Consider the following 23,909-nt stretch of genomic DNA (forward strand, 5'->3'; position numbering starts at 1 on the left):
GGGTTCTGGCCTGCAACCCAGGAATGTACCCTGGCTGGGAATCGAACCTGGGACACTTTGATTCCCAGCCCGCGCTCAATCCACTGAGCTATGCCAGCCAGGGCTAAATGTATTGGGATTTATTGTAAGTTTATCTCTTGTATCAATGATCTGATCGGCTGTGGTAATCTGACTGAATTCCATGTGGCAGTGAGTTCCAAAAGCCCTCCTTCGATGACATTAGCGTTTCGTTTCGTACGAAATAAAAATTATTAAATAATATTGTTAATTTTACAAATGCTTTCAAGAGGCAATTCCTCTTAGCTTCTCTGAAGCAAAACGAATTCTGTTTCTTCCTAATGGCAGGTGATTTAGGGAGTGATAAAAGGAAAACACGTTAGGGAGCGTGTCTGCAGGGTGGTCGTATATTTTTACTGTGGTCGGCGCTGCCTGCACAGTTGTTCTGGTCCCCCTCGCACTGGGCAGAGTGGACGCAGGGGTGCAATGTGCTGCAACTCTGGCACCCTCTTTTTTCTCACTGTAAATTTGACAGCTGAGCTCTGAACAGTGGGGAAACCCGCCGTTTGAGTGTCAAAAGGTGCAGCTGAGGGTCTTAGCCCTACAAACGAACCACAGGACGGCACGTTCAAGAGCGCTGATGCGCTCACTGTACAGTGAAAAGAGGGGACAGAGTTCCCTTTGCTCAGAGTCAAACCATACAAAGGGATGATTTTAATAAACACGCCTGAGCTCATGCTAATGTGCCTTGGGGGAAATGCTAGAATTTGCTTCTCAAACCTGTAGTATAAAATTTCCACTTGAGTCAGAATTTTAAGAAAACAAATGAGTGTAAGAAAATAGTGACAGGTCTGTGGCATGTGGCATGTTCCAGCACAACAGCACAAACACTGGGACTTGGTGGCACCTCCGTGTATTTACGACCCTGGTGCTACATGAGTCAAGGACATCCCTGGAAATTGAGCTCCCGTCCCGTGGTGGTGGCAGATGGAAATGAATGTGTGTGAATGTGTGCACAGTGTAAGGGAACTCTGACCGTGGAAGCACAGAGGTGATACCACATGTTTTGTTAATGTTTGTTTTTTGTAAGAATTCAGCCTCTGGAATCAGAAATAGCTGAGTTCCAGTTATAAGTTCTGCTATTTATTAGCCCCAGAGGCTTACATTTTATTAGATTGTTTTCTCACCTACGTATTAGGGGAAAAATTGTATGTATACTTATTTTCTACGTATTATAAGTGAGTCAAATGCAAGTAAAGTCCTCGGCAGAGTGACCACCATATAGAGCTTACTTAGAACAGCGTGTCTGTAAATACTCACATAGACAGAGATCATGAAATTAGATCCTTCTCCAGAGAGAACCTTCAGGGAATTATTTTTTTATACCATACAAATGAAGAAAAATTCAAAGAAGCAGCATGTTTTCTCTTAAGCAATAAGATCATTCTTGCCCCACTGAAGAATGAACTTCATTTTATATATATTTAGGGGCTATTCCTATCATAGACTGTTAAGGCTTGCCTCTTGATGATTAATAATAAAAGTTCAAAATAATAATTGCAACTAAAATGAATAGAAATCACAGTTCAAGCTCAGATGTAGCAGTTGTTGCTATCAAAAAGGCTGCTTATCTGAGGTCCAGTGTCTCTCGTAATTATGTTCCTTAAAGAAAACAGAGTAACCTTCTTATTTTAATCTGATTGGAAGAATAAACATTGGTCCACGAACAATTAAGCTGATGTTCTTTATTCATAAATTACTTTTGTGAAGAAAAGATTTTCACAGGGATTTTTAGTAAGGCTTTCTGGTCTACCACTTAGAAGAGCCAAGACGCTGTCAGCTGAAGCTGTCTTACCAGAGACTTGCTCTGGGTGTATAATTATTAAGATTAAATTTTGGGAATGAACATTTGTAACACTAATGTTCCTGGGATCCTTGCCCCTAAATGAATTTCAAAGGAGAGTTCCTCACATTGTGGAGGCAAAAAAAAATCAAAACCGTGTACTTTTCCGGTCAATCCCAGTGTTCCCTTGAAAGGAAAATGCTGTGGAACATGTGGTCTTCCGTGTGTCATTTCCACTGGGGAACCCCAAGCAAACCTGCGTGAGAAGGAAGTACTTCAGTAAACACAGCTACTTGTCAGACGGCTAACTGATCTCAATTTCAGAATGAGGGTTACATTTGCATAGTAATTTCAGTACCAACATGTATATTTTTCTATGTATTCATATGTACTATATGTTTCATAGTTTGGGAATCATTTACTATGATTTACTTTAGGGCAGGGATTTTCTGTTTTGCTCCATTGAAATAAAATATACTCATCTATGTAATACTAAATCAAACTTTCAAAGTCCGGACGTGAATATCTGACAGGTGGTTGTTCATAATGACATTTACCAGTGGAATGTCAGTAAGCACTACCTGTATGCGACTGTCTTCTAAGCTCCAGCAGGCCTTTCTTAAAGTGGTATTGCTGTTTAATGGTCTAAAACAGCCAGTAGCTCACGGTCTCTCTGTAAAGAACCACACGGGAAGTGTTCATAGGGTTTCCGAAGCCGCTATTTGCTCTGCTCTGCCTCTGACAGTGCGTCAGCACCTGAGCTGGCCTGTGTTCCAGTAAAACTTCATGTGGACGCTAAAGCCTGAAGGTTATATATACACTTTTTGCACATAATTTAATATTCGTCTTTTTATTTATTTCTAAGTGTATAGAAACGTGGTGAGAACCACTTTTAGTTCCCAGGCTGTGGTGCAAAAGCAGCCAGCCCCGGCGGTGTGCAGCCTCTAAGCTCCTGTTTGCAAGACCCCCGAGCAGAGGTGGGGAGCCAGTGGCAGCATCGCGCTCATCCCTCTCCTTCCCCTTCTGAGACCTTCACTTGCTAGGCTTCTTCCTTTCGTGAAGCTGAAGTGTATCTTCGAGTAACTTCTGCCTGTGGATTCCAGAGTATTCTCTCTGGAGCCAACTAGAACAAAATCTCTCCCTTTGACGGAGCATAGAGCTGTGGGAAGTCGGAGAAGGCTGCTCAGACCCTCAAAGAACTTCTCTGTCTCTTAGTGTTTTTGAAACTCTTCCCAGATATTTATGTTCAGTGGCTTTGTTCTATACGGGACTTAGTTTTCTAATTGTTCCTCATAAAATGAACACATAGGGAACAGAAACTTTATAGTCTGTGTAATAGAGCGCTTGGGAGAATTTTTGTTTCCCAAGATCTTTGTACTGGACACCAGTGAAAGGTGATGGGTTAGGGGTGGGAGTTGTTGATTTATACTTTTATTTTTTAAATATAATCTACTTTGTTATAAAGATACCTTATTGGTAAATAAATGCTGGCACTGTTTCCCATGCTTCTGCCTAGTGGTCAGCACAAATACCTATACATACTGACACATTTATTTTTTAAAATTTAATTTCTATAAACTATGTTTTCTAAATGTGTTGATTGGAAAAAATTTAACAGTACAAAAATATTTATAAAAAAGAGAAGGGCATTAGACAAAAGTCATAAATCCATTTTCTTGTATTAGAGTCTAGTAAAGCTAGCCAAAAAATAAGTTATTAAATTAAAATGGTTCATTGGTATCTTCCAAACAACTTTATTTACTTCATTCATTCTCCCAAGTACCCAATGGCACATTAATCTTACCTCCTTAGATTGGGTGATAATTATTTCTTATTTGGTTCAATGGAGACTAAAACCACTTATGATGTTATGAAACATGAGAGATCAATAGTCAGTAGCACGTAATTTTCCTCGATGAAAATATATTAATTTTTACTTATAAAGTTCTGACTTTGTCAATATTAAATGTGCTCTTAAACCAAACCATCTTAAGGAAGCAAATTCACTTTTATTTTGCACTTAACAGGCTCTGGCTTGAATGATGGACAGTGGCACGAGGTTCGCTTCCTGGCCAAGGAAAACTTTGCCATTCTCACCATCGATGGAGATGAGGCGTCGGCAGTTCGAACTAATAGCCCTCTCCAAGTTAAAACTGGCGAGAAGTACTTCTTCGGAGGTAAGACCACCATTTTTTGTATCAGGTAACTAGTACACTGCTAACCACAGAGTTTCTATCGAGTTTGATTATGAAGTATTTATATTTGATTTCATGGATGCAGTAGATCTCAGGAAGAAAACAGTCATAATTCATTGAGTCCAAAAAGTGTGGCAAATTTGTTTCTACGTGATAAAGGTATCACAGTGATATCACTGGATTCTTCTAGTCCAGTCAAATATTTCAGGTGTAAAGCATGAGGTTCTGAATCTTCTCTTTCTCATAACAGTCCTTGGATTATGTTAGGTTGGCCAATGAGCATTATGCTGAGTGAAATAAGCCAGGCAGTGAAAGGCAAATACCATATGATCTCACCTTAAGTGAAACGTAATCAACAAACAAGCAAGCAAAATACAACCAGAAGCATTGAAATAAAGAACAAACTGACAATAACCAGAAGAGTGGGGGAGGGGTATAATGGAGGAAAGAAGGGGAAGTGTCATCTAGGAACATGTATAAAGGACCCACGGACAAAGCCAAAGTGGGGTAGGACTGAGGGTGGGAGGTGGTGGTGTGTGGGGTGGGGGATAGTGGTAGGGGGCAAATGGAGACAACTGTACTTGAATGACAAAAAAAGTCCAATTAGTTTTTCCTGTAAAATAAAAGGACACATTTTTCACTTTCACCAGCGACTTCATTGATTTGGATATTTTGAATATGTTGGCTATCTCCTGCTATTGGCTTCTAGTGGGGAGAGGCCAGGGGTGCTGCTAAACACCTTCCAGTGCAGAAGACAACCCACAGCAAAGAATAATTTGGCTGAAATGTCAACAGTACCAAGAAACTTTGCAAACCACTTTTGACATGTTTGATCACTCACAGCACTTTCTCCATACACTGCACAAATTTTTTTGCAGTTATCACCTTTTGCAGAAATAATAAAGCATAATATGCCAAAATGTTGCATATTTTCTTCCATTTTCTATGTTAAAAGAGCTGAATAAAAACTCACCAGTTTTGATAAGTTTTTTTAAATGCACACTGATATGACAGCTGCCATAATACAGTCTAACAAAATTGTTTCAACTGAAATTCAAGACAACTAAGCACTACTAGAGCCATTGTATGGAAAGAACTAAATAAACTTCTTGGCCAGCCCAATATATTTGGCACCTACTACTGTGTAACTGTGACTATCCCAGAATGTGGTGGCTTCCAACAGCAAGCATGATCTCCCAGTTGCTGGAGATCAGGAAGCGGGGAATGGCTTGGCTGGAAGTCATCCCCGCGCCACTGCGTGTGGCTGTATCACGTGGAACCTTGACACGTCGGAGGTCCTGCTTCCGAGACGGTGCACTCTCTGGGCTGACAGTTGCAGCTGGTTGTTGACTGGGGAGTCTTCGTTCTCCTCCACGTGGCTCTGACCCTTCAGGGTCTCTCTTTGTCATGTGGCCTCTCCTACAGGTGATGGGACTGAATCGGGGTGCTGAGGAGAGAGGAAGAAGAGAGAGGTGGGAAGGGGAGGGGGAAGGAGGGGCATATACAAGGGAGAGTTTCCAAGATGTAAACCTGAGTTTTCTCCTAGTTCAGTGTTGCCAATGCTCTCTGCCCCTGTGGTTACACACAGCTTGTGGGAAGTGGGTCGCTGAGTCCAGCCCGCACTCCAGGAGGGGGTGGTACAAGGAGACAAGGGTTGTTGGGACCATCTTGGAGACTGCCTACATGTGTCTGGATTATCAAGTAATGAAAAGATGAACAAAAAGGAAGAGTCTCTTAATGATAAATTTTACTGAATGTAAAAGAGTATTGTAGTGTAACCCTAGCATAGTTTCTATATTAAAGAATGCATCCTGGCAGAAACGAATTTTTTTTTATCAATGAAATATGGAGACATTTTTATAGTGCTAGGTTTGTTGTTTAGATCAATATATCTTTCATTAGGTTATTGCCTGTCTCATTTTAAATCGTGCAATGTGAAATTGAAACAAATACACTGCATTAGAAAAGGCTTTGGTTTAAACTTTTTATACACATGTTTGCCTCTGGAAATATAGCTATTAATATTCGCACGTATATTGGCTTATATTAAAAAGCTTACATATCACTATATTTATACATTTTTCTGATTACTAAAAAAAGTCTACTTGACAGCATTTATCTTATATGGATGTCTTATTCCCTACTGTATCCCCCAAGGTCCTAGAAAAATTCCTACAATATAGTAGACGATGAATAAATATTTATGAATGAATTGATAAGTTCTGAAAAATGGGGGGGGCAAGCATTTTGTGCCCTTTCTCTGAAAGAAGACGTAGAAGCCCCAGGAGCTCTCCTGACTTGGCCACTGAGTTTGCAGCCAGACCTGACCTCAAGCCCTCGGACCTCCCTACCTAGCTAGGCGTTTCTCCCTCTGCACCCCGATATGATGTTGAGGGGCGACTCAGAGACGAAAGCCCTGACCTAGACCTCTGCTTCTGTATTCGTCCACGGTATTTCTTAGCAGTTAAACTTACCTAAGTTTAAAAAGGCTCTTAATAAGTATTTGATGAGTGGATGGAAATCAGACAAGATGTCTTATTGATGTGAGAACAAACACAGCCCCATAGCCCAACAGGTTTTCCTCTGAAGACATATTTCACGTGATGGGCTTTCGGCCAGCAGGTTTTATTGTTGTCCTAGGCGATGGGTCACAATGGTCAGTTAGAGAGCTGTTGATATTTCCTGCCCATCCAGATGACAGGGGAGTGTCTTTGGCCGTGGAGGAGCTAGCTGAACCGTTTTGATCTATTTCCAGCTCAGTGAGTAAGCAAACAGCTATAACCACAAATTTATGGCATAGAGTTTATAAGAGATGAGGGCTTTGTAGATTGCTATTTACTTTACAGATTTTGGTTTTCAAACCCAGCAGTCAAAAGCATATTTTCTCCTATTTGGGCTGCTGGTCTTCCATTGAGAAAAGCTGTCAGCAAACGGTCTCCATGCTGCCTGGGTTATATGAGATCTGTCCAAAAAATATCCGTCCACACACTGTGAAAACTAGAGACATTTACTGAAGAAGATACAAGATATCTTGTACACAGGACAATGATGCCTCAGTCTCCTTCAAAGTAGGCACCTTGGGACCTCACACAGTTCTCCCAGTCGCCGTCAGCCACCCTGTCGCATTTTCCTGAATCTCACCAATGGTCTGAAATCTCTTCCCTTTTAAAGGTGATTTTAGTTTTGGGAAAAGCCGACAGTTGCAAGGCACCAGTTCTACATCTGGGCTGTAGGGGGACTGAGTCACATGGGTGACTTGATATTTCACCAAAAATCTCTGCACAACGTGAGCAGGTATGTTGTTGTGATAAAGCTACCAATCACCAGTTGCCCATAGCTGCTGCCTTCTGAATCATCCGAATAATTTCTGCAGAGGAATGTTCAAGCTTAACACAAAAACTGGATGCAGAGTCATTGCACTAGTCACTCAGTCAGTTTGAATGGGACGGCCACACAGCACCCATGCTCACTCAGCAGCATCTACCACCTGCACTGACTAGTACAGTGAAGTTGTCATTGTTCACACAGGCGCATTCCAGTCCACTCTCCTTGGCCGCTGGGTTACATCGATGTTGTACAAACCGCTCTCATTATATTAAAATGGCTGGACTTTTTTCCGGACAGACCTCGTATATAGTTAATGCTATATGTGGAAATTGTGTTTGAGAAAGATCAAAAGGAAGTTTCCATTGGACTTCAGCGTGGAATTCAGCGGGATCTGGCTGAGTGAAGCAGGAAGGTGATGAAACTTAAAAGTAACTCTACCTCTTGCCAGGCTAGCGCTAAGGTGTAATACATGATTTTACATGTATTACATTTATTAGGTGCAACAAGCTCTTGCACCTAATGAATGAGCATCCTGTTTCTTCCAACTCTCTTCCCTCCCTGCACTTGTTTCAGCGTTACTCTTACCGGAAGGTGATAAAGGACGTCTCAGACCACAGCTCTTCTTCCTTCTCAGGCTATCTCTGGGCAGCTGTGGCTTATAACTACTATGCTTTCATTTAGGGTACTCCTTTCTTGTTTACCTTTTAAAGCTCATAAATTGGGGGTTCCTCTTCAATTCAGATTGCCAAAATAATCAGAGAACACCTTCCATTTCAAACTGGTTTTACTTTTATCTCAGCCCGCAGGCTGGCTAGTTCTGGACTGAGTTCATTAGTCTCTTGAATACCTTGCTGCACACAGCAAGAAGGAGCCAGTGCACATCAGCAGTTGAGCACGGCCTAATGTCAGAAGTCCCAGCTGGCGCCTGGTTTGCCTTCCAAGGAACAGCTGGCGAGAAGATGGCCACCTCATTTTGCTACAAACAAAGGCCCCAGCTTTCCAAGCCTGTAATATCCCAGGCAACAGGGCTCGGTACCTAGCACAGGCAATACCAGAAACTTTGTAGGTTCAGGCACACTTAGCATCCTGTTTTTAAATGTAGTACCGAAAGAGGTGTTCATTTGGGTTAGGTTCGGCCCTGAGTGATGGAGACAGCAATGGGACAGGGGGACGTCGGGCTCTGAAGGTGTCCAGGGGCTCCACAGAAAGTCAGGCTTCTTCCGTTGCCCGGCTTGACCACCCTCAGCGTTTAGTCTTCATTCGCCTTGCGATCCCAGGCGGTAGTTTAAGCCCTGGATGTTATGTCCAGATTCCAGGCAGAAGCAGGGAGAAAAGAATGGTGGGCGGTGCTCCACTTCTTTTAAGGCCACTCAACCGAGTCTCCTATTGTACAGGAAATACCTCCTTGGATCCAGCTCCCAGGGTCACAAGGGAGACTGGGTAGCCAAGTGCCCAGCTAAACAGCCAAATCCATACAGGAAGGGAGAAATGAATATTGGAGGTTAATTAGAAGTCTGTGTAACAACTTCTCTATTTAATATTTAACAGTTGATTTTGATTATAGTCTGTGCACCCAATTTTACTTAATAAAGTGGCATCCAATATTATTATTTCCTCCTTGGGCAACTTTTGAAAAACCTGTATATGGTTGCTTAATCTAAGGATATTGGATTTGGGAAATACATTTAAGTGGATTTATTTCCTTTCCAAGTTTTCAATTATCCCTCATCCTAGCCTGAAGCTTTTTATAACAAATAATTTAGAGTGGTGAAATTAAATAGTTTTAAAAAGCAATAGAATATTCTCTAATCATGTATTTACATCTCTCTGCCATTCCCAGTTTTATTTCTCTTCCCCACAAAAAGCCTAATTCAGTACATTTCTTGGTCTTAGATTAAAGGGGAAGTATTATCTAACCATTCCTCAAAATACTAAAAGTTTCTGGAATCAAGGTTGGTTGTTATTCAAAAGCTTTCCTCTTTAGCTCCAAAGGTAAGCGGTGGTACCTTTCATGGTCCGTGTGAGTGCTGGAGCTACATGGAAAAGGAGAAATGTGGTCATGGTTGTTTGATCGGGAGAAATGGAAATGAGGAGGCCAGAACAACTCCCTTTGCATGTAGGAGGAAACTGTCTGTAACTTAAAAAGAAGCCAGCCGTCTGAGATGCGCAATAGGGATATGTGATCCACACACCCTTGTATTTCCGCCTCTTACTGTGGCACTGACATGCAGCTGGGAAGCCGTGCGCTCCTTCCCTTGACCTTAACTGTGGAAGTTACAGCTGTCCTCCAGAACCGATGCCGAGGGCTGGGCAGCGAGTCCCTGGTGGGGACGCGAGTGCCAAGCCCACAGGGTGTTTGGGAAACACGAGCCAGTCAGGAGGTTTCCGTGGAAAAGCAGGTGTTATTGAGCAAAGAGGATGAGAGAGAAAAGCCACACAGAGCAGTAGGCACCCAGCCATCTCTTAGAGGGTGACCTTGTGTCTGTTTGTACTGTCTGTGGGAATCACTGGTGTGGGAAGGACGTTGGGATTAACTCGGACCCTTACGAGGCATATTTCGTGTTCTGCGTTCCCTTCATGGTACAGGCAAACCATAAGGTTGGGGTGAGGAGCCATTAGTCCATCTTTGTAGGAATTTTCTTCGTTCTGGAGGCTCCTCGTGGTCTGAGTGCCTCCCTGGTCAGTCGAGTTCCACGTCAGGCGGCACACAGCTGGCCCTTGACTGAACTTCGTGTGATTTTAGTTAGTCTATACAGTTCTCATGCCCCGCTCCTGTATTAAAACACCTAGTTTTTCCTTTAAAAACAGCTCTAATTTTTCCTTTTAAAATTTTTGATAAGTACTTCTAAAACTTATTTTTACACTTTAATGTATATTTCTTCGGACAGGTGCATTTTCTAATTTATATTTTTTTTTGCAAAGAAACAAGTGCTTTAAGAGCAGGAGGAATGGCTTCCTTGTTTTTTTATTATCACTGTTTTTCATTATTTTAATGTCTTTGAAATTGTTTCCCATCACCATTTATTCCCTCCATACCCTCTTCCACCTCCACAGTCACCACGCTGTCGTCCTTGTCCGTGAGTTCTTCTCTCTTTTTTCTCTTTTTGGCTCAATCTCTCCACCCCCACCCCTCCCCCAGAGCTGTCAGCCTGCTCTCCATCTACGATTCTGTCTCTGTTTTGTTTGTTAGTTCAGTTTGTTCATTCGATTCCATGTATGAGTGAAATATCACTGTTTTTCAACTTCTAATATAATAGGTGGTTAATGCATGCTGTGTGAACAAACGAATGTAAGAAAAATCAATGAATGAAGAGACTGATGCCTCTAAGAAGCTCAATAGAAATAATTGCTCACTTTCCATTTGTTGCCCAGACAAGCGATGGCCGCCTGTAGGAACCCTAAGACCCCAAAGCTGACTTGAAGGATTTCACCATGTTTACTCCTTTAAAAGCATACGTGCCCTAATGGTAATATTCATGAGATTTTTTTACTGTCTTCTAGAAACTACTATGAACATTTTACTTAACTTTTTAATCCTCAAGATGGTCCTATCAGGTGACAACACAGGTAGAAATTAAGCCTTAAATGATGTGATCTGCCTGAGAACCCTCCAGTCTAAAGAGTCAGTGAGGGTCTGATTCTTCGTTTGTCTGATCCGAGGCGCTCGCCCCCAACCAACATAAATGCATTGTTCCCTGGATGCCTGCATTTCGTTGGCACTTTCTTAATTACTTTCCAGGTAAAATTGAAATTACTGCTTTAAGTGCTCCACAGAAGATTCTTCCATTAACACTTAAATTAAATCCATCAGATCAGAATAAATAGGCTGAAAAGTCAGATGAGCTCCATCTTAGCAACCTCTCAGGAAGAGCTGCTCCTCCCTTCACTTTGCAGCTGCCTGAGGTCTGCGGTGAAGAATGTGCGTGACACTGCCCCCTATTGGCCGTTCTTGTGTCATTTCCTGGAATGACACTTAAGGTACAGATAAGTACTTGCAAATCTGTTCTGCGATTAGTGGGAGTTTAGGGAAAAAAATCTCTTCCCTCCAGAGTCCTTTCCGTAGGGCCTCTGTGAGAAGACCCGAACTTCGCCGATCACGCACTCTTCGTGGTGAAGGAATTAGAAGCACTTGCGAAACTGCAAGCGCTCTCCGAAAAGGTTGATACATTAAGCCATTATCAGCCGGCAACACCTTAGCAGGCATTAGTTGATCAGAAAGCAAAGATCTTGAGAGAATTAACTGTTAGCAAAACATCAGAGGGTCTAGTAGGCCTAAATAAGCTGGAGCTTATGAAAAATATCTAGAGGCAATTTTTAGAAAAAAAAAATTCAAGTATGTTAGGCCAAAAAAAAAAAAAAAAAAGGATGAGAAGTCAGAATGAGAATGCAGTTTCTTCTTAACCAGCAGTAAGAGAAAAGCGAGGCGGGGCTTCCTCATTCGCCTTTCCCCCCAGCGGTCCTCCCCAGCACTCACGGACTTCAGCCTGGAAAAGGGAACGTGAGTGTCAGAGACGGGGCGCTGGAATCTATTTCAGTAAAATTGGTGAAGAAAAAAAAGAAGCTTCTGGTTTCCTGTAAGAACAGCTCTTCGCCAAGGATGCAGATCAGGGATGTAAATTTTAACTCCCTGCTAAAAACAAAATCCCGCAGTTTGTGAATCCGGCAACGTGTGCAGCGGGAAGCTGTGTCTAGCACAGTTTTTTCTGTCTGCAAACCACCCAGGGTCCATGAAGGCAGCCAGCTGCTCCCAGCCTGCAGCTGAGAGGGACGGTCTCTCAGACACAGATGTGAACTGGCAGGGACTGCTGTCGTTCGGTCACTGGCAAAGTGGGGCAGGGCAGATCCCTCTGCCAAAAATATAAAGATTGATTATTAAACGGATGATTTATCAATACTTAGTCATTAACGAAGCAATCAAGAATCCCACTACAGATAGATCGCCTCGGGGCATTTTCTTTGTTGTTGTTCGTTTTTTGATGGAACTGATATGGTTGGAAGATCAAGGCGCTTTCATTGACAAGCGATCCTCCTGGGAGGAGAGGCTCCTAGCCTCAGGCATCCACACTGTGGAAGGTACTGAAGTTTAGCCCCACTGCAGGAGCACACTCCCTTCCTGCCCTGTCTGGAAGCAGAAATGGCTGAGCACTTCGACTTGCCTTAATAAAGCCTTTGGCAAAGTCTGTTACAGTGGAATCTGGAGTTGAACATAAAAGCCATAATTACATTCACTAGCTTTTCCTTTAATATGCCATTTTGACCTCAAGTTCAATAGACATAGACCAAGAGAAACGGAAGGTGCTGTCCTTGTAAAGTTTTATGATTGCAGCCTCTCCGCACCTCACTTGGAGGCTGGGAGGAAAAATAAAACAGAATTAGGAAACACCGGCTGAGAAAACATTGTAAGCCCTTGGATGACTTGTGTCTGGGGTTCACAGCCAGGGGGGTTGTGCACCCCACCCCACCCCCCACACAGAGGTAAATGCACCCTGTCTTCCACCACCACCACCATGGGTAGCAGAGTGATCTGAGGTGAAGGCAAGCGAACTGGAAGAATTGCAAAAGGCTTCCTCTTTCTGAAGTAGCGGTAGAAGTTGTCTTTGAAGCTTCTCGACCTTAGGGAGACCTGTTCCACATTGTCAGCAGCTGGCTGGTGAGTCTGTAGCACAGGCTGTGACTGCCCCAGAATCCTGCCCTCCCCAGCCTTGAGGGTGAGATGCAGCCCTTGGTGCCCCGAGGGGAGAGGACGAGGAGGGCTGAGGGCGGGCCTCTCCTGTCCTCTGTGAACTGTAGTCTGGATGTGTGGGTCTTAGTGTCATCAATCAGTTGTCTTCAGTCACTAGCTCAGGTCAGTTTATAGCTCTCTGCTGATGCCTAACACTTTTTTTTTCTGCCCTTTACTTAGGGACATGTGTGCCGTAGAAAGAGTGAGGTCTTTTTTTTTTTAGATTTTTTAAAAAAATTTTTTAGAGAGGGAAGGGAGGGAGAGAGAGAGAGAGAGAAACATCAATGTGCAGTTGCTGGGGGTCATGGCCTGCAACCCAAGCATGTACCCTGACTGGGAATCGAACCTGCGACACTTTGGTTCTCAGCCCGCAATCAATCCACTGAGCTATGCCAGCCAGGGCAAGAGTGAGGTCTTTAAGCCCCATTACTGTCTTCCTTTTCCTGGGAAACACTTTTTTTTTAAATCAAAGAATCTAATAATAACATCAAAGTGAGCTGATCAGATTCAAAGACGGCACAGACCTGGGAGGGGGATGGGAGAGCACAGCAGGGTGGTTCAGGATTCAAAAGGAAATGTAAGGGTGTGGGGAGAGGGAAGCCCTGGTGCACTGTGGGTAGGGATGCAGACCGGCGCAGCCCCTGTGGAAAACCGTATGGAGACACCTCAAAAACTTAAAAATGAATCTGCGGTTTGACCCAGCAACCCCACTTATATGAACATATCCGAAGAAACCCCAGTCACTAATTCAAAAGGACATGCACGCCCCTATGTTCATTGCAGCGTTATTTATAATCGCCAAGATATGGCAGCAGCCCAAGTGTCCGTCAGTAGACGAGTGGGTAAAACAACTGTGGGACTTTTACGCAGTGGAATTCTACTCGGCCATAAAAAAAGAAGAAAATTTTACCCTTTGGGACAGTATGGATGGACCTGGAGAACAATATGCTAAGTGAAATAAGCCAGTCGGAGTTAGACAAATACCATATGATTTCACTCCTACGTGGAGTCTAATAAACAAACTGAACTAACAAGGAAATTGGGGACAGACTCATAGACAGAGAACAGACTGACAGTGGGGGAGGGAGGAGGAGGAAGAAGGGACTGAGCAGAAGAGGAAAAGGACTCATGGGCATGGACAACAATGTGCTGATTGCTGGGGGGAGGGGGGTGTAGGGGACTGAATGGTAATGGAAAAAATACAATAAAGATTAAATACATCAAAAAAAAGATGTGGTGCATATACACAGTAGAACACTACTCAGCCATAAGAAAAGACGAAATATTGCCATGTGTGACAACATGGGTGGACCTTGAGAACATTATGCTAAGTGAAATACGTCAGCAAAAGCTAAGAACCATATGATTTTACTCATATGTAGGGTGCAAAACCGAAACTCATGGACACAGACAGCAATGTAGTGGCTGCCAGAGGGAAGGGGGTGGAGAGGTGAGGGGTGCAGGGGGCCTAATACATGGCGACAGAAGGGGGTTTGACTTTAGGTGGTGGGCACACGGTACAATACACAGACCTAGTATCATAGAAAGGTATGGTTGAAACCCTGGCTGGCGTAGCTCAGTGGATTGAGCGCGGGCTGCGAACCAAAGTGTTGCAGGTTCGATTCCCAGTCAGGGCACATGCTTGGGTTGCAGGCCATGACCCCCAGCAACCATACATTGATGTTTCTCTCTCTCTATCTCCCTCCCTTCCAAAAACAAACAAACAAACAAAAAACAACTTCATACACATATATTAAAAAAAGCTACAAAAAAAAAGGTATGGTTGAAACCTATATGACCCTATCAGCCAATGTCACCCCGATAAATTTAATAAAAACCAAGAGCAACTTTAAAAATAAATAAATAAACCGAAATAGTAAAAAGAAAGAAAAAAGAATCAGTGTTCAGGCTTCCATTCTACCGCTGTCTAGCGGCCTCAGTTTTCCTATGAACGAGAACAGTGAGGTTCTGTGAGTTAGGTGTTAGGCGAGCGGCACAGACGCCTGGGGCTGAGGCGTACTTAGCACCCAGACTACTTGCCTGACCCTCTCTTCACTGTAGCAGAGCAGTCGACGTCGTGAGTGGCGGTGCCTGAAATGAGACAGTGGCGGTGATCATGAGAAGGCGATAGAGCACAGATTGGAAGGGCATTGGAGTACAGTATGTTTTGGTAGCTACATGAATGCGAGGACCTGGTGACGAATTTAGGGTGACGCTGATGAGGATGACTGTGGTTACTGGCTTGGGCCCCTGGTGAGACAGCACATGTCGGTCACGTCTGAAAAAGGAGGAATGTTTAGTTTTGGAAGTAAAGATGACATTTTACATACATTTAATAGCGGGCTTCTTTCAGACATTCCTGTAGAAACACGTCATCTGACCTTGACTGCATATGTTGAAACTCTAGAAGAAGTCGCTGGGGAGTCCCCAGCTCAGCACTAGCGCTGGAGACCATGGTCCAAATCGTGAAAGTCGGGGAGGGTGGCGAGAAGGAGGAAATGAGCCCCGAAGTCCAAGTGGGGAGGGACGCTGGCTTTATGGGGTAGACAGAGGAGAATCTGAAGTAAGACTTAAAAAGAGGTGGGTCGAGTAGTGGACAAAGACCCACAGGATGCTCAGGGTGCAGCAGCTACCAGACTAAGGCAGGGGATCAAGAATGAGCAGAGAGCGGCAAGGGGGGCTCGCGGACCTGTCAAGACCAATGGGATCGTCATCCTTCTGGCCCCTGGCTGGCTCCTGTCTCCTCCTCCTCCTCCTCCATCTCCACTCCTGGAAGCAGTGACCACCTGTCAGGGGCTTTTCCAAGAGCACCCTCACTTAGAGGTGACCTCATGAGCAGCCTCACTAGCCCAGAAGGTTCTCCGGCACCCACCTGCCTTTGCTCTTCTCGTCAGAGTGGCACGCCTTGGGGAAGCCGTCCTCAGATCCCCGCTGCTCCTCATTGAGGTTTGCCGCGATGTGGCTTTGGCAAGAGGTAGCATGGAAACCTTCCTACGAAAAGAGAAAGCTGTTGTTCGCATCAAGCTAGGGTGTCTGCGGAGCGATAAGGCTGCTTAAAAGCAGTGTTCAGATCATCTCAGTCTGCATGAATTGAAGCGTGAGAAACAATAGCTGTATTTTCTTCTACACGGGTTGAACTATATCTATTATGTGTTCTATCTTGGGTGACAGGTTTTAACAAAATTAATTCATTCGAATGTATTAAGAAGAGGACAAAGCAAAGCAGAAAATATTCTGTAAATTTCCTTTTTTTGTGTGTGTGATGAAAATGTCCATAACGGCAACCAAGTGGACGGAGTTTCGGGAGGGAGAGCTCCCTCTGCTTCTCTCTCTCCTTTAAGAGCATGGCCTGGTCCAGAGGCCACTCAGCAGTCGCCTGCCTGAGCCCGGGGCCCCCACTGCCAATCAGCAATCAAAACTTTCAGCAGGGCCTCCTGGGCGGAAAAGAGGCAGCAGCCCAGGGAGGGAGAACAGTAAGTCCAGTGCAGTGACGATCCCTGTGGGGTTTTACTTACTTATTTTCTGATGGAACTTTCACAAACACCTTTCCCTGGACGTGAAGATTTGGGGAGTGTGGGCTTAAAAGCATACAGGTGATTACAAGAGGGAAGGGGGGCAGGTAGAGACAGGAAAGAGTAAAGGGACAAGAAACGGTGACGGAAGGAGACTTGATTTTGTATGGTGAACGCACAGCGCAATATACAGATGACGTATTATAGAAGTGTACACCTGAAACCTATGTAGTTGCATTAACCAATGTCACCCCACTAAATTCAATGAAAGCATTTTAAAAAGTATACAACTTGGCTTACACTGTACATTTGGGGGACATTACCCCTAGTGTGTGAATGTACAAGTGGCAGATTACCCCTCATTTATTTGACCAGTTTGGTCACTGTGATCACCAGCTCTCCCCAAAAATCTAACAGACTGAATGAAGTGCCTGCCCCTGATGGGGATTCGTACGTGTGGGAACCAAGGCTGCTTTCTTATCCAGGCGAAGTCTGGTGAGAGAGATGCCCGTCGGGTAGCACTGCCCACACAGGTGTACCCCCGTACTGCTACTGGATAAAACATAGAGGTCACCTCAGTGCTCACTACAGCACACACTCATTTTGTCTCGCGTTATCGTCAGTAGTCCTGCGAGGCACCGCACACTGTTGTCCCTACTCTGCTGGTGAGGACATTGAAGCTTCGAGCATTTCAGAACTGGTAAGTGGTGGGGCAGGAACTCACACTACCTTGCACTTAGTAGGTACTCAGTTTCTATTAGCAGAGTTTAATTAGCGTAAGCAGCATAACGTATTTTATTATGAACTGGCTTGTGAAGATGTGCACCAACTCTTGCTCTGAGGTAGGATATTTTGAGGAAATATCCTACAATATAAGCAAGGACTCGTGCTAAGCTAATGCTTCTAATAGGATAACCTAGAGATCTCGTATTGTATCATGGTGCTATCGGCACTAGTAACAATTGATTTGATTTCTATTTTTCTTATATTTGTTACAAATGAAGGGAATAGCCTTAGGAAAGTGATTTGCCTGGCATTTGATCTTTATAAGGGAATTACGCATAATTAACTTATTTCATTTTTAGTAAGTTACTAATTAGGTGATTTGTTGAAATTCCAAAGGATTAATCTTTTGGCTTCCAGCATGGAAGTAAAAAAAGAATCCACTATCTTAGAGAAAACAAAATCATCAGGAGTTCTTGAGCTCCCAAAGAAAATAAACGATTGGACAAAAATAAAAAATGGCAATAAGAGATTTTAATCTGAGAATTTAAAGCGAAACAGAAACTGATGAAATCTTATGATCAAAGCAATCGACCTAAAATGGAAATAAATTATTTATTCAGCTTAGGGTAACATTTTTCTTTGTAATACTGATTTTTTTCCTTAGAAAGCAAACCCATCATCTTCATTGGGCCATCTTTTCAATTTCACCGCATGAATTGCTCTACCGCTGTATTATCAAATTAAGCTTTATTGTTCCCAACATGGAGCTTAACATTTAGTATCTAAAGGTCATCTCGCAAACATAAGGTGGAAAAAAATAAGACTTAGCAGCTGTATCCCGTCACACCAGTCAGAAAGGAAGGGCGTGACGAATGAGCAGTGTGAGGTTGCAGTGGTGGGGGTGGGAGAGACGGCCCACGCGACTCCTGCCTCGTGGGGGGGCAGGCCGGATGCCGGGCTGCGGTCCTCCCGTCTCCAGCTGCATGGAGAACCGGTGAGAACACTGAAGCGTTGAGAATGAGGACTGGGTTACGTGTATTCGATATGACCCTTGATTTCAGGGGACAGGCACACCAGCCCTTGAACTTCGGGCGGTCATAGTAGGTACTATGACGATTTTGTTGGGTATTAACTACAAGTAAAATGGAGAACGCCCCATTGGCTGATGGCCACATTTCCAAGTCTTAGAGCTTTTGGTACTTAGTTTCCTTTTTGCCGGCTGCTCCCATTGCCGTGGCAGCACACCCACCACAAGCTACACCTGAAGGGAGTTTGCTGAAGCACAGCTGTGCGAAAGGGAAGCTGTTGGGAATGACCTTGAACAGAAAAACACTCATGCAATAGTCTGGATCCTTATAAGGCATTGGGATTCTTAAGTTTTGGGTTAATGCACCTATGTCTCTTCCTCCTCTAAAAAATAACCAAGGTAAATTGTTTTACCCACCGCCTACTGATGAACATCATCAGTTACTACCTTCCTGCAGAGTATAAAGGTGGAAGGGAACTTAGAGCCCTCCAGTAAACAGTCCCCTGGTTGGTAAGGAAACAAAGGCTTGGACAGAAGGGATCTGCTGAAGTCATAGGACTAGTTAGTGGCGGAGCTGGGATCCGAACCCGGGCCAGTAAATGTGCAGCTCGGTCCTTTTCCACTGTTCAGCTCTGAGTCCCTGCCCCGTCAGTGCCAGGGCCCGGCTGTTGTCGTCTGCTGGTTTGAGTGCAGACTCAGACCGTGCTGCTCTGGTGAACGGGCCCCCGCAGTTCTCCAGAACTCTGTGGGGAAGGGCACAGCAGTCTGTGGAACAAGCCGTGGAGTTTTTCACCTAATTCAACAGTGAATTTGGCAAATGTTGCAATTCAATGTTTTTTGGGGGTTTTTTAAGATTTTATTTATTTATTTTTAGGGAGGGAAGGGAGGAGAGAGAGAGAGAGAGAGAGAGAAACATCAATGTGCGGTTGCTGAGGGTTATGGCCTGCAACCCAGGAATGTACCCTAGCTGGGAATCAAACCTGGGACACTTTGGTTCCCAGCCTGCGCTCAAGCCACTGACAATTCAATGTTAAGTCTAAATATACTGGGTCTTTTACCTTCGAGAAAATATGCCCCTGGCAGTCCCAGCTGTTCCTCGCCTACTGGGTGTGTGGTCCGTGCGGTGCTGGAATCAATAGCCACCATTTCCATGGTACTGTCACAGTGTTCCTGGTTGACAAGACGCTCGCTGGTTAGGAGTACTATGAACCCACCTCTGAAACAAGGTAGGAGGTCCCCAGGCCAGTTTGGAATTTCCCAGCATGCCACAGAGACCAGTCTTCAAATGGACCTGTGTGTGACCTCTTGGGCAGGGGGAATTCTCTGCTTGAAATTTTCAGTCTAAATATTTTGTTTCCCCACAGTAAAAAACAACAAAAAACAAAAACAAAAAAAAAACACAGGATCAAATAAAAGTAGGGTGATTGTTTTAGTCCCTTTTCAAGAGCAAAGGCAATTCATGCTGATTTTTTTTTTAAACCAGCTACAGAACGTGGGAAAGGGTACTCTTTATTCTACAACCCTGCAGGTTGTCAATCAGCCAAAGGGAGGTGGTTCCCGCATGCAGCCCGCTGTTAGAACCGAAGCAGCGTGTTATTAAAGCCTCTTAGATCAGCATACTTCTTTTCAAATTTTTAATAGTAGGTTTGTAAATCTAATTTAAACTGGAAACGTTAGAGTGAATAACTAAAGCAGCCCAATAGAGACTTGTTTCATAGTAATCAGCATTTTAAATCAGCCTTTGAGGTTAAAGGAAAAAAAAACTCCTTGAAAGTCTATTTTCATGAAATAAGGGTGAAAATCATGAAAACTCCATTTTCATCAAATAAATACTCTTATGCATTAATTAGCATTTGCTAGTTTGTGCGCAGGTGTAGAGAAACGATGCACTCCCAAGTGCTGATGGGGGTCTCTGGAGAGGACGGTGAAGGCAAAGGGGCATGCTCAGGTCAGCCTGTTGTGCTTCTTGAAGATGTTATTTATTTATGTTTAGAGAGAGGGGAAGGGAGGGAGACAGAGAGGGAGAGAAACATCACTGTGTGGCTGCCTCTCACACGCCCCCTACTGGGGACCTGGCTTGCAACCCAGGCATGTGTCCTGACTGGGAATCGAACCAGTGATGCCCTTTGGTTTGCAGGCCAGCACTCAGTCCACTGAGCCACACCAGCCAGGGCTGCCTGTCATGCTTCTGTATTGTTTGAATTCTATTTCATGGGCTTCTTGTTTAAAGAAGAATTAATTAAATCATCTTAATAAGGTACTTTCAGTAGCAAATGTATTTTCAATGGGTTCCCCTCCAAGAAACACGAAATGCTTCATATACATAATCCTACTGTCATTGAAGTGTCTACCTTGACAAATTATGAATTTATATGTAATGTCAATAATTATTGTCATTAAAATAGGATAATCTGTGTATACAGGAAGGTCGCTGGATTTATCAAAGCAAGAGAAATTTTTTTTTCAAAATTTAGTAATCATCCTTTAACTGGCTTATGTACAAGTTTCACATATTTTTAAAAGTCAGATAGTGGATGCAATGAATGGGGCTCGATTTACAAATGTTACACATGTCATAGATTTCTTTTTAGGTTCGTTTTAAAAACTCGAATGCTGGACAGCGAATATTAGGAAGGCATTTTATATCCAGAATCCAGTATATTGTTTATTAGTATGAACGATTGTATATACTAATAAATGATATACCGGATTGATAAACGATATTAGTATATCGTTTCTTCAGGGTAGTTTTCCAGATAAGTCAGTAGCTACTTTGCTTTCTCTTTATTTTGACCTTACGATTTCTTAGCTCTTGCGTAGTTGGGAAGGGAATGCACCGGGTCTGGTCAGTTTATTTTATCTGCACCAAGGCACGGCCGTGATGATGGTGTGCATGGATGTGTGTGTGCATGGATGTGTGTGCTTTAGGGGTCTTCAGACACCCAGGCCCCGAAGCCGGGCGTGAGTTCACTGACAGGCAAAGACATGCCTTGTGTCACTCTCCTACTGGGTACCTCCACGTGGGACTAATGACTAAAACCGAAAAAACATTTCATTAATTCCTTCTTCAGAATATTAATTTGTATTAATGATATGATTATACCCTATCAAAGGCATCTCCTGCCCTTATCTTGATGATGAATCCACCCGGGAAGCCAGATTAGCACTCAAACGGTTTTGCAGTAGGCATCGGGAGTCCTGTTGAGGAACCATTTCCAGCCGTGCCATGGCGAAGTTTGAAAAGATACTTCCATTTTTGCGCGTCCTCAAAATGCATCTCTCCATTTGAAGAGATCCGGTACACGGGCCACAGAGGTCATTACGGGGAAGTAGCAGAGCCCGCATTTGAACTCAGGACAGCTTACTCTCAAAGCTTGTACCCCTTTCCTCAGATAAGAAAACTCTGCCCCCCGCCCACACACAGGGAGCATCTGTGAGTCTGGGTGCTCCAGGGCCAGCCAGTCCTCTGACCGCCGTGCTGGACACATCCTACTGGGGTTTCCCTCCACTTTCCCTCTGTGTTTCCCTTTTGCCAATGCTTTGCCTGGCCTGTGTGTGTGCCCCAGGTAAAGCGACTGTCCGGTAATAACATGTGCCTGAATGGACAGAACCCGGCTCTGCACTTCCCACGATGTTTGAATCCCATACCTGTCCGAGAGCAGCTTCCATTGCCTCTAACTTTATGGGTGTCAGCTCCCTAGTACCCCAGTACAGCAAGCCTGTCTCCTCCAATGGATGCCAAAGGAAGCAGTATTTGGGGACAGAAGTGTGTCATTTATGTAAAATGTCACACTTCTAAGTCACAAATGCATGCATGCACGCGCGTGCACGCACACACGCACACACACACACACACACACACACAGGCCAGCCAACCCCGATCATGTGGAGTTAGTGTGGAGATGCTATCTCTGTGCTTGTAGTGCTCCTGTTCCAGAGGAACACTCCTCAACCACGCGAGCCCACTGGTTTGGCCGTCGCCCAGGCCTGACGGCTGCGACCACCTCTCCGACTCAGCACTTCACCTGGTGCACAGGCACGTCCCCCTCCGCTCCGTAGTAGCTTTTGCACTTTCCGAGATTGGAGCTTCGCATCAACCTCCAGCCCCCAGAGATCCCTCCTCAGGCCAGCTCGTGTGTCTCTAGAACACCTTGCAACTCGTCATCATAACAGACCACAGTGATTGCTTAGTTCCCTTAAAAATTTTTAAATTTGGATAAAGTTTAAACTCCTATCATTCCACACTTCCTTTCTAAGACACCCTCTGCATTACCGCGTGTCCAGCCAGACCAAAATAGTCACTCTTCCCTGCTGTTTTGCACACACTCTGTCTGAAACAGCCTCCTGTTTACCTACCAGGCTCAGTTTAAACGCCCCCTTCCACGGCACCCTTCTCCCTCCCCACTCCCCCAGGCCTTCACTGTTAGATGCTCCTTCCTTTAGGCTTGCTTAAGAGTCTGTTCACAGTCCTGTTACCACGTGCGTTGTCCTGTGTTGTACTATTCTAGACTGGCTGCAGACACGCCTGTCTCCTCCAGTGTCATGTAGGTATTGCTCTACTTTCTGGGAAGGATATCTGTTCCGTAGTAGTCATGTAAAACTGTTCATGGGAGGGAGGGAGGAAGGAAGGAAGGAAAGAAAGGAAGGAGGGAGAGAGGGAGAAAGGAATGGTCTGAGAAGTTAGATGAATTTCTCCTGAGCTTTTATTTTAAATAGCTGTACTTCCTGAAGTTGACACAGCACAGTGGGTGTTCCAGAGCATGAGGTTCTGGAATCAGAAAGCGTCTGGTAAGAGCTGTCTTTTCCCAGCAGTGCCAACTTGTCTAAGACTGGTCAGCAGTTGGTGGTCGGCAGCATCTGGTGAATATTTTCTTTTTTAAGTAAGTAGTCCCCGCCCAAACCAAGCCAGGTGCTGAATACACACACCTCACGTCACATTTAAGTATAAGACACTTTATTCGTCCTAAAGGTTGGGTGACATTAAGTTGAATTATATGCATTAAGAGCAGAATGTCGATTATGACAATTAAATAAGCAATATCTGGTAACCTACAAGGTTTTTATTGTATGTGATTTGAAGTCTTGTCTCTCGAGTTTGGTTTGAACAAAGAAATCGTCCATCCATAGATGGATGGGGGCCATGGAAATACTTGTTCGTGACCTCTCGTGTGCCTTTAACGATGACGTTACATTGCATTCAGGCTGCTGCTTGTCCTTTTCCAGGCAATTTCCCATACATTTCCCATACGTCTGACTTGGCAACCCCCAGCCAGTGACATGTCAGCCATGTTTCCAGGCTCCTGTTCGGATCTGGTCTTTTAAAGAAGACTCGGTCCCTGGATGTGGTTACATGTGAAATGTTTATTTACTGGGCACACCACCTCCCTGAGGCCCGCAGGGATTTCAGCTGTGCTCATCCCAGGACAAAATGAGGTTCTGGGATTCAACCCCGTGGCCTGTTAAAATATAAATAACTTATTTACCTGAGAGCCGTAGAAACAAAGGGGGACTCTGAACTACAAGCTATTACAGAACAGTAATGAAAGGCGCTGTTGAAACT

At 44.2% G+C, this 23,909-nt stretch overlaps 1 protein-coding gene across 1 annotated transcript in view; it reads left to right on the forward strand.

The window, feature by feature from the left end:
- The window catches only part of CNTNAP2 (contactin associated protein 2), a 1,722,722-nt gene that overhangs the window by 867,914 nt on the left and 830,899 nt on the right, over positions 1 to 23,909 (forward strand). Inside the window, exon 9 of the mRNA XM_028525626.2 lies at positions 3,868 to 4,017. Coding sequence (XP_028381427.1) covers positions 3,868 to 4,017 — 150 coding nt within the window. The remainder of the gene's footprint in view (positions 1 to 3,867; positions 4,018 to 23,909) is intronic.

The sequence above is a fragment of the Phyllostomus discolor genome, chromosome 10 (assembly GCF_004126475.2).
Source record: "Phyllostomus discolor isolate MPI-MPIP mPhyDis1 chromosome 10, mPhyDis1.pri.v3, whole genome shotgun sequence".
Classification (NCBI taxonomy): domain Eukaryota; kingdom Metazoa; phylum Chordata; class Mammalia; order Chiroptera; family Phyllostomidae; genus Phyllostomus; species Phyllostomus discolor.